General features: G+C 38.1%; 1 protein-coding gene across 2 annotated transcripts in view; it reads right to left on the minus strand.

Annotated features, from left to right (window-relative positions):
* The window catches only part of calcr (calcitonin receptor), a 102,291-nt gene that overhangs the window by 21,415 nt on the left and 66,369 nt on the right, over positions 1 to 14,507 (minus strand). For both annotated transcript variants that reach the window (XM_007259802.3, XM_007259803.3), the window contains exons 3-9: positions 12,466 to 12,628; positions 10,191 to 10,298; positions 8,280 to 8,383; positions 7,906 to 8,056; positions 5,840 to 5,950; positions 5,444 to 5,556; positions 4,932 to 5,023 (exon numbers count right to left, since the gene is read on the minus strand). In XM_007259802.3, the coding sequence (XP_007259864.1) occupies positions 4,932 to 5,023; positions 5,444 to 5,556; positions 5,840 to 5,950; positions 7,906 to 8,056; positions 8,280 to 8,383; positions 10,191 to 10,298; positions 12,466 to 12,628 (842 nt within the window). The remainder of the gene's footprint in view (positions 1 to 4,931; positions 5,024 to 5,443; positions 5,557 to 5,839; positions 5,951 to 7,905; positions 8,057 to 8,279; positions 8,384 to 10,190; positions 10,299 to 12,465; positions 12,629 to 14,507) is intronic.

Genomic DNA, 14,507 nt, shown 5'->3' on the forward strand with positions numbered 1-14,507 from the left:
TTTATCTGGTAACTCCATTACAGATATCAAAACCTTAAATCTAAACCTTAAAACTCACTTGCAATTCAAAAATTGCATCTATTCTAACAGAAGGCTGTTGGGTGTCTTGTCGAAATTTCGTTCTTCAGTGATAAAGGGCTGCTCATCATGCACATTTATAGAATGTTAGGATTTCAGGATTATTCTGTCATGTATATGATTTGAGTTTTGCATTTAAACACTGCTGAACACTTCACTGACTAGCCTAATGTATTATTACACAAACAAATCAATATATAAGATTGAATAAAAGATTCGATTGGTGCATGATACAGAAGGAAACAGTCCTGCTGTTGGGCTGCATGCTGAAAATGGTAAACATGTTTGACACGTGAAGGTCAGCCGCAGCAGTCAGTGCATGTACTGTAGCTTTCTCTGTGCTACACCTATGTGAACCCATCCATGAAATTGAGTTTGGTTAAGTGAAAACTTAGCATAGCTAAGAGGCTGACCAAGTCAGCATGAAATGGTGCTGTCAAAAACATGTCAAACGCTGCTTTATTTATTAATTTTTAGCTGCCTTTTGGCTTATTACACCAGAGAACTGATCAGATCATCTAATGGACAGAAAGGGTTAGCAGGTGGCAAAATGATTTAAAATGGGAAGTCAGTGCAAAGATTTCTCTGTGATTTAGTGCCAAATTAGCTTGGAAAAAACTGTGAAGCCTTATATGCTGTCAGACATTATTTTCAACTGGTTGTTATACATTTTGCAACCCAAATTTGTGTTTCTGTAACTAAACTGTAGTTTCTGTAACTAAAATATTACTAACTAGAGCAATCCCCTAGGCAGAAAAACACCTGAAATGAGAAACCGCCCATGTTTAGATAATCACCTCATTCTGGCAGCTATAATTTATTATTTAGTAGCTAAACACATTAAACTGCTGCACGCTGATGGTATTTCCATAGGTCTGCCAGGCCACTGGCGCAGCGCTGGAAACATATCCGTCTTTTCAATTCTTTTTGAATGAGCTCTGCTGATGAATGGAGTGAGCGACAGCCTCCATCCGCTGGAGAATTACTGTGAGAAGTCTAAGCAAGAGCTCATCTGTTAAATAAATATCAAATGCCAGCACAGAAGCCTGCTTCACCCGCTGCATTATCAACATTAACACCTCTGACAAAACTCATACAGCTCTAGAATAGACAGCACCATCTGACATCATGCTCCATTACTTGACCTTGTTGGAATAAACAGTAAACAGCTACAGACCTTGCTTACTGTAAAGTCCCTGATTCTTACACTACCATGTCTTTTATACTAATGTGAATGAGAAGCTAAAGTGCTATTATAAAGTTAATATGAGCAATGTTGGCTCTGTGGTTGGAGAGCTGAGCTACTGATCACATGGTTATGGGTGTGATACCCTGGACTACTAGCCTGCCACAGTTAGGCCTTCATAGCATGCCTGGCCCTGACTTTGTAAGCTGGGCAAAAACATTGCATCTCCGTTTCAACTTTTTAACATTACTTAAAATCAGTTCTATGAATTTCCACTGAGAATTTTTTTTTATATTGTGTCCAAATCTGTTTCAGATAGACCAATAGAAATGCTTCAAAATTGCTCTTAATTTTTTACACAGATTTTAGTTCCCTCTCTGTTATAAACTGTTTATTCAGAGGACAAGTTGGGAATGTCTACAGCTATATACCTTGTGAGGTGTTTTCTTGTGAACAGTGGGAAAGGGTGCACATAGCAAGGCGTGATGAATCATAATGATTCATAATGATCGTGACCAGTGACGTCTAGCTGGAATTGTCTGTCTAAATAGAAAAGCCACTCTGGCAGAAATTACATCCAAATGCGATGCAGAAGGCCCCACCCACATTACCCACAGACAGTGTTGGGAAGTAACGGATTACATGTAACGGCGTTACGTAATCAGATTACAATTTATTAGTAACTGTAATCCGTTACAGTTACTGCTTCAGTAAGTGGTAATCAGATTACAGTTACTCTGCTAAAATAAATGGATTACATTGCGGTACTTTCCTATTTTTGGTCTTCCAATCCAACACTGACAAAACGCAATCACTCCTCCCTATTTGTGTGTGCAGCGGTGTCTGTGTGCGTGCAGGCAGCGAGACGGGAGGAGGGGCAGACAGCGGCTCCGCACACACAACGAGACGAAATTAACTCACATTTTCGTAGACGAATAAAAACGAGACGAAATTGTTTGGCAGGGACGGAATCCAATCAGAACGGAGTTAGTTCTGTGAACGGTAGGGACCAGTTAGGAAGAGATCCAATCACTGCTACTTTAGCGCATACCTGTCAAGTTTTAGATTTAAAAATAAGGGATATTTTCCTCTGTACTCCTAAAGCCGTCCCACCAGCCCAACAAAGGTTCAGTATCCCTTACATTTTAAGACAGGTTTACAAAAAAATCTAAAATAACCACAAGTGAACCACTTACACACTACAATTAGATTATCAGAATCTGAAATGTTGTGGACATTCCTACATATGTCATTCTTTTAATACAGCCAAATTAAAAATCCTTTTCTATATTTTTTTAAAAAAATTAAGATTTCATGTCTTTTTTGTAATAAATGCACTCTTTTATATGATATATTTTTTATTTATTTAATGGATTTAAAATTGAACAAAGTGTGCACAAATTCTGCAAAATTACTGTTGGTGACCTAAAAATAGCTTGAGCTTTTACTAAAAGGACATGGACCAGATATGTTTCAAAAATTAGTCCTAAGGGGCCTGTACAATAAATTTTAATTAATACTTCTTCAGTTAATTTCGGTCCTCTCCACATTTCTGCTTAAATTGAGTCACAAGCTGTATTTTTTTATTTTAAAAGGTTTAATCTGTGTGTTTTATTTTGGAGACGAGTATTTTTAAGCAGCTATCAGAAAAATCTCATCACAGTTTTGCATGATTAGCCTACCGTTACCTTTCTTTTAGAAAAATCGCTGAATATCCAGATATGTTTTAACATCAGCTGCTCCGACTAGCTGCCTGAACTCACAGCGACGGGGGGCTTACCTACACTGACCCCCCTTTGCAAGCTGATTGGCTGTTTCTCCTGAAAGGCGGGACTTTCTCCTTGAATCGGCTCCACGATTGGTTAAGAGACACAGAGCGGTCAGTGCCCTGTCTCCTCAATAATATATATATTTTTATTTTAATAGAATACGGGAAATTTACGGGAAAATACTAATACGGGAGGACGGCGGGAAAGAGGAGTAAAATACGGTAGTTTCCCGGCCAAAACGGGAGACTTGACAGGTATGCTTTAGCGAAGGTGAATCAGTACCCGCCTCTCCTGCAGTAGCGCCGCACGCTCAGTTACAAACCCGGGAATTAACCTGTCGTTACGGAGCTCGACTGGAAGTTAACTCGACAGTGTTCAGTAGGGAGGGAGGGAGGGAGAGAGAGAGAGAGATTTCTCCTTTGACGTCGCGAAAAACAAGATAACGTGTAAACCGTGTGGAGCGACTCCATCTCCGGTAAAAACACCACTAATCTTTCAGCTACTGCAGACCAGAGTCACACAGATCTCCATGCAGAGATCAGCGTTTTAATGCTGATGTTATTTCATGAGCTGATGTGTTTAAAACACAGAACTGATACAGAACTCACTCATTAAGATCAGATCATCAGTTTAGTCTCACAGTGGGAAAGATATAGCTAGTGTTAAAGCAGGAACAGGTCAGAAAGGAACTCAATAATATAACGAAAATAAAACAATAAAATAAGTGAATCTATGAACCTAAAAGTCTGTGTAAATTCCTTACAGCACTTTCTCATCAGTTTCTCACTTTAACTCAAGAAGTCTCTCAGTACATCCTGAGAGCATCTCTACAGGACAGTGTGTGAAGGTGTGTTTTTGATCTCATTTATAGACTGTAGCTACAGTAGATGTGCTGGGTTAGTGCTGGAGATAAAACTAGATCATTTAAAAGCTGTTTTTGCTTCCACAGCTCTGTTCAAACTATAATTTAACTATTCAGATGTTTTATGACTGATTTCTAAAACAAATTTTTTAATGTAAAATATGTATAGTCACACACCTACAATAATAATAATAATAATATACATTAAATCATATATAAATATATTTCACATTAAACATTAACAATATTACTCAAGTGGTTATTAAACGTTTAATTTCGTATACGTGTATAGTTAATAATTCAAGGGAACTGATGAAAAAGCATTTACATTTACACCCTTTACATTTTTGTCGAATAAATTTACTGTAATTTTAGTAGACTATATTCTTATGACATTAAGTCGACTAAAACTAAAAACATTTCAGATGACTAAATTGTGACTAAAACTAAATGCTATTTTCATCACAAAACTATGACTTAGACTAAATGAAAATGTGTTGTCAAAATTAACACTGGTGGCAAACCTGCAAATAGATAGCTTACAGTTGTTGTTACATTGTTTGGTTTTTAATGGTTTTATCATCAATTTATAGAAGTATTTTATAAAATTGTTTGATGAAATGGTTTCATCATTTTTATAGAGTGATTGAAAAGGCTGTTTTATTTGTTTATCTATTTGTTAACTGGAAAGAAAAATACAATAATAATATGCAATATGTGGTTGCTACATTCATTCAGGCTTAAAAAAACGAAAAAGTAATCCAAAGTAATCAGATTACGTTACTCGCTTGAAGTAATGTAACTGATTACGTTACAAATTACATTTTGAGTGATGTAATCAGTAATCTGTAAGGGATTACATTTTAAAAGTAACCTTCCCAACACTGCCCACAGATCAGTGCAGCATTCTTTAGCTTCCATGGGACATGAGACAATATAACTTCCTGTCCCATTACTTTTGGCATGTTAGTGTTTAATGACAAAGTTACTAAACTGAAGTTAGAGCCGGAGTACGTTAAAAGGGTCATAAACTTACCTGAAATAAAAGAAAATGGCCAGAGAGATGAGGAGGGATGCAATAGACAAAGCATGACCAACGATGGCCATGTAGTACAGGATGTATGCCATCTGCAAAAATACACATGCAAAAATTCAACATTCTGTTCAGCAGATGTGAATGTGTGCACAGATTAGTGGAGTGTCTTTTTCTGGACTGTTCAGTGTAGATACTGAATTCAAAAGTGAAAGTACTGCCTTATTTTTCCAAACACAATATTGAGCAACAGGCACAATGCCAAAGTGGATGAAATCTCAAACTCTGACTGTGGACTCGTTTGAACCAGTCACCCTCCCCACTTCTAATGCCTGCTTCTCAAAGCCCTGCACATTCTATTATTAGACTGTAAAGGTGGCTTAAATGTGTATGCTTCCATCTGGTCTGAAAGTAAACTGTTGAAGCTTAATTTTAGCACTTTCCTGGCTTTTTAGATGTGTATTTCAGTCTTCCTTAGAGGTGTGGCCATTAAAGAATGAGTGATGAATTCCTACCTTTAACTTCTCTTTTGTGTAAGCGATGCAATGGGTGTAGTTGGACCAGGTCCTGTTCGTCTCGGGGTGTCGAAACCAGTTTCCAGTCTCATCACAATACTTTGTGGCTTTTTCTAATAAAAGTATAATAAAGATAATAATAAAATGTGCTCCGGTTATGTTCTGCTTTGTGGGAAAATCCTCTTTCAATAGATGTATTTCAAAGCGTTTAACTTTCTTGAGTTGAGAAAGGCCTGACAACAATAAACACAGAGAGGTGCTGTAATATTTTGCTTGTCAGACCTTGTTAAACTACTGTTATCTTAGACGAGGATCACGGGAAAGTAAGCTGTATTGGTTTGAGAAGGTTTGGGGAACACAGTGTAATAATAGTATTTTGTTTTACTTTGTTCCTACCTGTGGGGTCAAAGTCAGGAAAGTAGTTGGGGCAGTTTTGAGTGGTGTATGTTCCTGCAGGCGTGTCATCCCAACACAGCCAGCCATCCCACGTCCTGTTACAGTACAGACCTGAAGGTCAAAGTAAAATTATTACAAAACTAGAGCTGTACATTTTTATTAAATCACTTAATAAACTGCTAAACACCAAGAAAGAAATTATAAACAAATTATTCAAATCAATTCAAAAGTGATGATCCAATCTTAGCTCAGAAACCACTGCAAAATTTGTTTAAACAGAGATTGCAAGATACACTGACATGCCAAAAGTAAATTGCTGATGAAGTGTTATATCAGGGAATGGCTTAGGAGCACCCACACTTGTTGTGAGGTTTTATCTTGTGACTGAGGCTGAACACTGGCCAGTGTGCTCATGGCAAGGTGATGTGAATTATCAGAGAGTTTGAGTGAGGATTGATAGTTGGTGCCAGATGGATGGGACAGTCCATTTCCGAAGTTATGTGGGCATTTAACATTCCTCGATGCACAGTGTCTTGGGAATACTTAATTATTGGAGGTGTTACCACACACACAGCACTTTTCCACTGACATGTAGTCGGCACTGTTTTGGTTTGTGAACCTAATTTTCAACTGGTTTCGCCGTGTTTCCACCAATTAATGTAGGTTCCGGAACCAGGAATATTCGTTCGCAGTGGGAACTGCTTCTGTTCACCACTGCTGTGCAACGCCCCCTCTATTCATAACGTATGATGAGACATTTTGACGGTTCCACTAAAACTGGTGAAAATGCAAGCTGGTTCACTAAAAAGCACCAAGAGCTTTTTTATAAGCTTGAACAGAACTGGTTCAAGAGCTATAAGCTTCAGCACTAGTTCTAGCAGGAAACTCCTGTGCTCGTCACTCGTATCTCAACCAATCAAAAGCTTCCACCTGTCTTTATAAGACCTCCCCTTACACGCCCTTCTCTGCTTGCAGGCACGGTTTCGTTTCTTCTCCTTTCCCCACCACCTCCAGTTTGGTCCCACCTTCTGCCCAAGGGTTGGCCACACCCTTAACTCCTACATACAGCAGGATCTGGAAGGGTCCAGATGCTGCATACCTAGGCCGCTGACAGGGCCTACTCCAAAGACTAACTTTAAATAAATTATCTAATATAGGGGTGTGTTTATAAAAGCGATTATTCGATTTAAACCGATCTTCATTTGAATGAACCTATCGAAAATATGAAAATATGAAAATATCGATTCATATAAACCCAAATGGATCTTTAGAATCCTCACGAGACCATCCTCTCGAGCACCGCCCTCTGGCTGGGGTGGGGTGAGCTGGAGCACAAGTGACAACGCTCAAGAGTTCAGGGGGGTTTTGTAGAAATGTAAGCAATTGTCTTCTGTATTTCCACTCACTGCTGCCTGTGTTAATCAAACTAGTACATTTAACACTGTTTTACGTTGTTTTCCAGTGTTTTTTTTTTTCACCTCTACTTTATTTAAAGTAAGACCTGACTGGCTGAATCCACCGTTAGCTTAGCAGGTTAGCCAAATCACCGGGGAAGCTAATCCCCCTTTAGCCTGGTTTCCTAGCCTTACACGTGGCCGGCGCGCTAAGCTACCCAACTGAAATTTCCCTAAATGAATCGATTTTGAATCGAATCAGGACCTTGTGAATCAGAATCAAATCGAACTGTAAAATCAGTGACTATACCCACCCCTAATCGAATATATTGTTAATCTTATTGAAATTAAACCTGTTATTATTGCACGCCTGCCTCTGGTATCTTCCTGGTAGATCGAGTTATTTTGGTAGAAAAGTGGACAGTGCAGCAAGTGGTATCAATCATGACCAGTGGTGAGACAAGCGGCAAAAATCACACCCACATTAAATGCAGTAGACCCCACACACATCAAGCAGGTCAGTGCAGTGTTCGTTTCTTTTGGACATGGCAGAAATTCATGAAACACAATACTAGTTTTGGCATATAAGTATAAAGTGTTTTTAAATTAAAATTTTAAAAAGTGGTTAGTGATGTTAAACTATGTATTTGTGAATCGATAGCATATATCTACCTGATTTGTTATATGGGAGGTCCCTGTTCATTTTCTCAAAGCATTTATATTGGCCATCAATGATTTTCTTCCTCTCCTCCACTTTCTGAGTGACCAGAGTTTCCACGGTGGAATCTGCCTCCACCTCCAAAACACCAAAAGCTGAGCCCTTCTGTGGTACAGCAGAGCCGATAGAAACAGATTAGAGTAGACTGATATGTTATTTTACAGACAATCACTCTGGGAAATCTACAGTGGGAAAGCTCCATTACTTCCAGTAGTTTAAAAATACAAGACAAATCATACATTAAAGAAATAGTACATTATCAAGACTAGAGCTGCTGCAGCAATACATACAGAAATACAGCCTGGGAATACTGTAATATAAAGTTTACCTTCGATTTGTCCCTTGAAGGCTTAAGGCAGTTGGACCAGGTTTTATTAGAAGGGGAACTGTGTACCCAATTACCAGATTCATCACAATATTTGGTGATTTTTTCTGTGGAAATGAAAAGAAAATACATTGTAATCACTCAGGTTGGCATTTACTGCTGTGCTTTGAGATCAATCAGTGGATTAGAGGAGAGAATGGCTGTTTATCAGAGTAAATAGATGTGTCCTGGGCTGTGTTTGAACAGAAGATTGAGGCAGTGTGTTATCACTTTAATAACCATATGTTCCCATATGAGGGCGTTGCCTTTTGCCTTCACTTCTCTCACATAACCCAATAAAAAAACCCTGAAAATGTAATGAGCTGATCTGATGCTAGTTTTCAGAGTCCTTACACTTGCCTAGAAGTAGCTTTTAGCATTTTAGTCTTGTGTTCATATTCTCCTGAAATAGCCATTGCGTTTAGCCTCAGGTGTCTCTCACCATTTAGCTATGCTACACTAAATACAGTTTTTCAATCAAAAGCACTTATTCTCCAGTACTTTCAGCCTTTTCTGACATGTGCTGTGTCTGTAACATACAGTAACCTTCCACAGACAGCCATTTCTACTCATGTTTTAGTACTTAGCATAGATATTTTGTAAATTAAAATAAATCTGTAAATCTGGTTCTCTAGAATAAACCATTATCAGTAATACTTTAGCAGTAGGTAAGAGAAAACCTTCGGGGGAAATTATTTAACTGTAATGAAAATTAACATGTATTGTTTTCTATAACATACAGCTCTGGGAAAAAAAATAAGAGATTACTTAAAAATTATGAGTTTATTTGATTTTACCAAATTGAAAACCTATGGAAAATAATCAAGAGGAAGATGATGATCACAAGCCATCAAACCAAGCTGAACTGTTTAACTTTTTTGCTTCAGGAGTGGCATAAAGTTATCCAAAAGCAGTGTGTAAGACTGGTGGAGGACAACATGCCAAGATGCATGAAAATGGTGATTAAAAAACAGGGTTATTCCACCGAATATTGATTTCTAAACTTTGAAAACTTTATATTGAACTTTATATGAACTATAATATGAGCATTATTTCAGGTCTGAAAGGTCTGCATCTTTTTTCCGTTTTTTCAGCCATTTCTCATTTTCTGCAAATAGATGCTCTAAATGACAATTTTTTTTATTTGGAATTTGGGAGAATGTTGTCTGTAGTTTATAGAATAAAATAACAATGTTCATTTTACTCAAACATATACCTAAAAAATCATCAAAAAATACCTAAAATCAGATAAACTGATTCAGAAACTGAAGCAGTCTCTTCATTTTACCCAGAGCTGTATATGTCATGAGTTTTCAGTTATTAACCGAACACAGACAAATGCATAAATATAAATATATGTACACATTAAAAAAAGAGATAAGATTGAATAATGCTGTATTTCGTTAAATGGTATACAGGTTAAAGGTTTGTAAAGGTAGAGAAAAAGTCGTTAATATGTTAATATTGTAACAACAGTTGATTTACTTTTTCCTAGAAAAAAAATAACCAACAAAAACTGATTTTTCCTTCTTGTTCTTTTTTTTCCTGATGCAATTTGAGGCAGGATCAAGATGTTCTCTGCTTTCCCCCAACAGCTAATAAATTGTTTTCTTTTCTTTCAAGAAAAGAAAGCCCAGACAAGCTTTCCCAGACACCTCAAAAAAAAACACACACACTTCTTCCTTTTCTTTATACTGAACTTCAGTCCCTGCGCTGGACTGCAGCTCGATCACAGCGTATCAGAAGCTGATGGAGAACACACTACAGATAGAACAGCTGTCTGAGGCGGCCTCTGTAATGATCTGAAGGGTCAAGAGCTTTGATACTGAGAGGAGATCCAGATGGTGAGCGTGTTGATAGCTTTGTGAGCCTCACCTGACGTGTCGAAAGTGGGGAAGTCTGGACAGCTCTGAGAAGCATAAGTCCCAGCGGGAGTTTCATCCCAACACAGCCAGCCGTCCCAGAACCTGCTGCAGTGGGAATCTAACAAGCACCAAAACGGGAAGAGTCATAATCATTCCACTACAACTGATACACAACTACAACTCAATAAACAAACTGCCGAGGATATATGTGTATGTCATGTATCAAGCATTTTTACACAACTCTCATGTTTTTACTTAATATTTTTATTTTCATTCTTTTATTCTCTTTGTAGTATATTAAAATAACTTCATCAAAGTTTTAATGTCAATATTCTATATAAATCTACTTAAATATTATTCAGCAATGTACCAAAAAAAACCAAAATTAACATTTTAAAATCATGTCTCTAACAATGGTGCTAGACGACTAATCTCTACAGCTCAAAAACTTATGAGCATATTTAAAAATGTGCTTTAGAATGGATCTTAGGGGGTTAACTATGTATTCTATTTCCTAGCAGGGAATGCACAAACAACTCAGATCGCTAACCTTTTTTCCAAGTATAGTGTACTCCGCATGCATCCTTCATCTAAAATAGCTCTTTAATAAGGAAAAGCTGTCTTGTTTAATGATTAAAGGTACAATCTTTACTAATGCAAGCTTGCTTGTATGTATTAGTGTGCAGAAGATCAGTGGCTAATCTCGCAGTCAGGACTGGTTGAGCACAGTGGGGATTCTAAATATTTATATGATGTATTTGCATAATACATGCTGGGTGTTGTAGTGAGAAACACTAATGAACGAAAACATGAAAACGATATAAAATCATTAATTCAGTTAAACCGAAGGGGCATTAGGGAAATAATGCTGTGCTACAGAGTACTACATTCTAGGACTATTAACATATTTTATGTTAAATGTAAGAGTAAAAACCTCTTTAAAGGTTTATCACTTTCTAGTCAAGTAATTTGCCTTCATATGCATGTGGGGTTGGGTGGTGTAACAGCAGTGAACCATAATGCAACAGCCTGACAGATGTACCTGAAAGCAACTGTAACTAGAGAAACAAGTTCAACACTCATTCCTATCTAAAAATGAAACCTTGTCTGTCCATACATGTTTCTAATAGACGCATTTTATCAGTTAAAGAAACAATGTTTACTGTGCCATCGATCAGCGCTGATCAGAACTGACTTAATATCTTGGCGGTTTAGTCACTTGTTAGGCCATCCACTCAACCAAACTGTGGCCTTAAATATGATGACTACATCCAAATATGACAGGATAGAACTCATTTTTAATTTTGTCACTCTATTGCCAATTGTTCCAACCATCAACACTCTAATTTATTATGCAATGCTTCATTTCTTTATTTGGTAATTTTTTGGTTTTGACAAAAAGCAAACCATCTATCCCCTGTAATGCTCTAAAGGGGGCCTACATGGTAGAGGCTGATTGAGCATCAGAAACAAAGTCTCCCAACATATTTCAGTTAGGACACTGCGTCAGCATCAGCTCATTCAGACTACAAATGTGCCTGTATGCAGAAAAATAAGATGCACCATTGAGCTTTGAGAAACTTCAAACCGTTTTCACTTTTGCTGCAACAAATTCTGATGCAGAGAATAGAAACAAGGATGGGCGGGCACAGGCAGACCGAAGATGAGAATCTTATCTGGAGAAAGGCTAATTGATGTGGTGGAACAATGGCATGAACCTGCTTCATTCTCTTCATTCTCTGTGTATGGCTATCAGCAGCAAAATTTTAATTAAATGGTCCGAATTTCAAACAAAAAATATGCTATATCTTAAACAGTACAAATGCCACCTCTGCTCCAGCAATGTACACACTATACAGATAGACAAGATCTCATATTGTCTAGTTTATAGGCACCCTAATATTTGGAGATGCTATAATGAAAGTTTATTAAAAAGTTTATTAGGTTTGTTATTATTCATTTAGGTCCATTTTATATTTCCATTATTTTTAAAAGCCTTGTACACTCAATTAATTAGTGCATTACAAGATTATCTATACAAAGATTTAATGAAGGAAAAAAAAGTACAGGCAGCAGCTCTTTTCCTAGCATCTGCATACTCTGCAAATCAACCTCATTTACAGCTAAATAAAGGTTTAGGTGGCAGTTTAAGACGTCAGCAGCTCATTAGTCTGCACCGTGCCGTCGCTGACAGCTCAGAGAGCACGAGTCTGAGCAGATAAAAGCTCCACCGGCTGCCATTCAAACGGAGGTTAATTTAAGAGATACAACCTTTCTTCTTCTACCTGTTTTATTGGGTGGCCCATCTCTGCTCAACAGCTCCAGACATTTATACTGAGACTCGGTCATGATCTGCCTCTCCCCCTCCATCACCCCCATAGCAGGAGCTAGAGAGAAGTCTGTCGTCGGCTCGGCTTTAGGGTCTCCTGCTTCCACAGTAGTTACGCTCTGTAAAGAGAGACGCACTTTAAAAAACAAAGTTATAGCTGTTGACTTGCTGAACGCTGAGCAGATACCACAGATAATGCAGATTCTTCACCCAGCGTGAAAATAATTTGGAGATAAGCTGAGGTATAGCCACAAATTACACTGCTTCACAACAAGTTCTGTGAGCACAAAGAGCCAAATAAGAAGAGAGACTTTTAAACGATGAATCTACAATTTCTGTTTATAAGTAATTTCACACTTCAAAGACACTTCAGATGCTGCAAAGGATGGCAAAGTGTGATTGTGGAGATAAAGATGCGGCGAGAGCGCTCGGCTCCTATCAGCATTGTGTGCTTTAGAGAGGCTCCCGGTGCAGCCCGGGCTTCTGTTCTCTAAAGCAGGCTCGTAATGCTCCTCTACAACCATAAATCAAGATTCAAATGGCATCTGTAGCCGGCGTGTGTCACTGGCGTGAGTCATCACATTTATATTTCTGCACAGAGGTAGGAGGTAATTCAACCCCCCCACATTTCTTCACCTTAATCAGTAAACGTTAATGAATTCTGCATCACTGTCTGTCTGAAAGACTCGCCTGTCCCAACAGGAAGCAAAGCAGCTCCAGTTCACAACATCATGCTTACCTGTCACGTTCTAACGTACGTTAAACACTGAATCAGCATCTGAGAGGTTTTTGATGTGCCATGTAGCAGTTTAGCAGCCGTACATATGATGTCACTCCAAGCATTGAAGTAAATGACGTCATACATACGACCACCAGGCCACCACCCATGTCAGCTCAGAAAGCCACCTCCCTGCACCTCCCTGCAAGACTCAACCCAAATAAGTCATCAAAACTCCTAGACTAGACTACATACATCTACAGATCTTCTGCAGCACAGCGGTTTTATTGGGTGTCTCATCTCTGCTCAACAGCTTTAGACATTTATACTGAGACATGGTCATGATCTGCCTCTCTCCCTTCTTTACCCCCATAACAGGAGCAAGAGAGAAGCCCGTCATCGGCTCGGCTTCAGGGTCTCCAGCTCTGTAAAAAGAGACGCACTTTAAAGTTTAAAGTTAAGAAGTTACGGCTTCAAGAAGTTATAGCTGTTGACATGCTGAACAATGAGCAGATACCACAGATAATGCATTGTCTTCACGCAGCATGAAAATAATTTGGAGATAAGCTGGGGTATAGCCACAAATTACACTCCTTTCACAACAACTTCTGTGAGCACAAAGAGCCAAATAAGAAAAGAGACTTTTAAACTATAAAACTATGAATTTCTGTTTATAAGAAATTGCACACTTCAAAAGACACTTTAAATGCTATAGTTTTGATGTTACAGATCTTCTTCAGCACAGCTATAAGGTGAACAGAGGATACAGCAAGGTCTGCAGAAGGTCTGCAGATAGAGGAAGGGCAATGCAACATTGCAGGACGTGCACTGACACATAACGACAATTAACCCAAAAGAGCCGCTGATGACATATGTGTCACATACCCAATAAAAAAATCTGTGGAACATTCCTTACAGCACTGTGTCCTTCACTTCAGCTCATGAAGTCTCCAATGACATATATGGAACATACTGTGTCACGGGACTGTTTGTGAATGTGTGATCAGGTGACCTCATTTGCAAAACCCATTTCCAGAAGAAAATGATTAAATACAAGTTATAAAATTACTACTACTACTACTACTACTACAGGAAATAATGTGATCATATATCATAATAATATAAAACACAAATGAGCTGAATTATTTTAACTAATTCAGTTATTTTTTATTAAATAATCATAACTGGGTCTGGGTTCTTGTGGTTTAAGTGTATGTCATGTTTTTATAAAGGAAAATTCATATTTTACTTTCATATGGTCCATGACAGATCCACCAAAA

The sequence above is a fragment of the Astyanax mexicanus genome, chromosome 3 (genome assembly GCF_023375975.1).
Source record: "Astyanax mexicanus isolate ESR-SI-001 chromosome 3, AstMex3_surface, whole genome shotgun sequence".
Taxonomy (NCBI): domain Eukaryota; kingdom Metazoa; phylum Chordata; class Actinopteri; order Characiformes; family Acestrorhamphidae; genus Astyanax; species Astyanax mexicanus.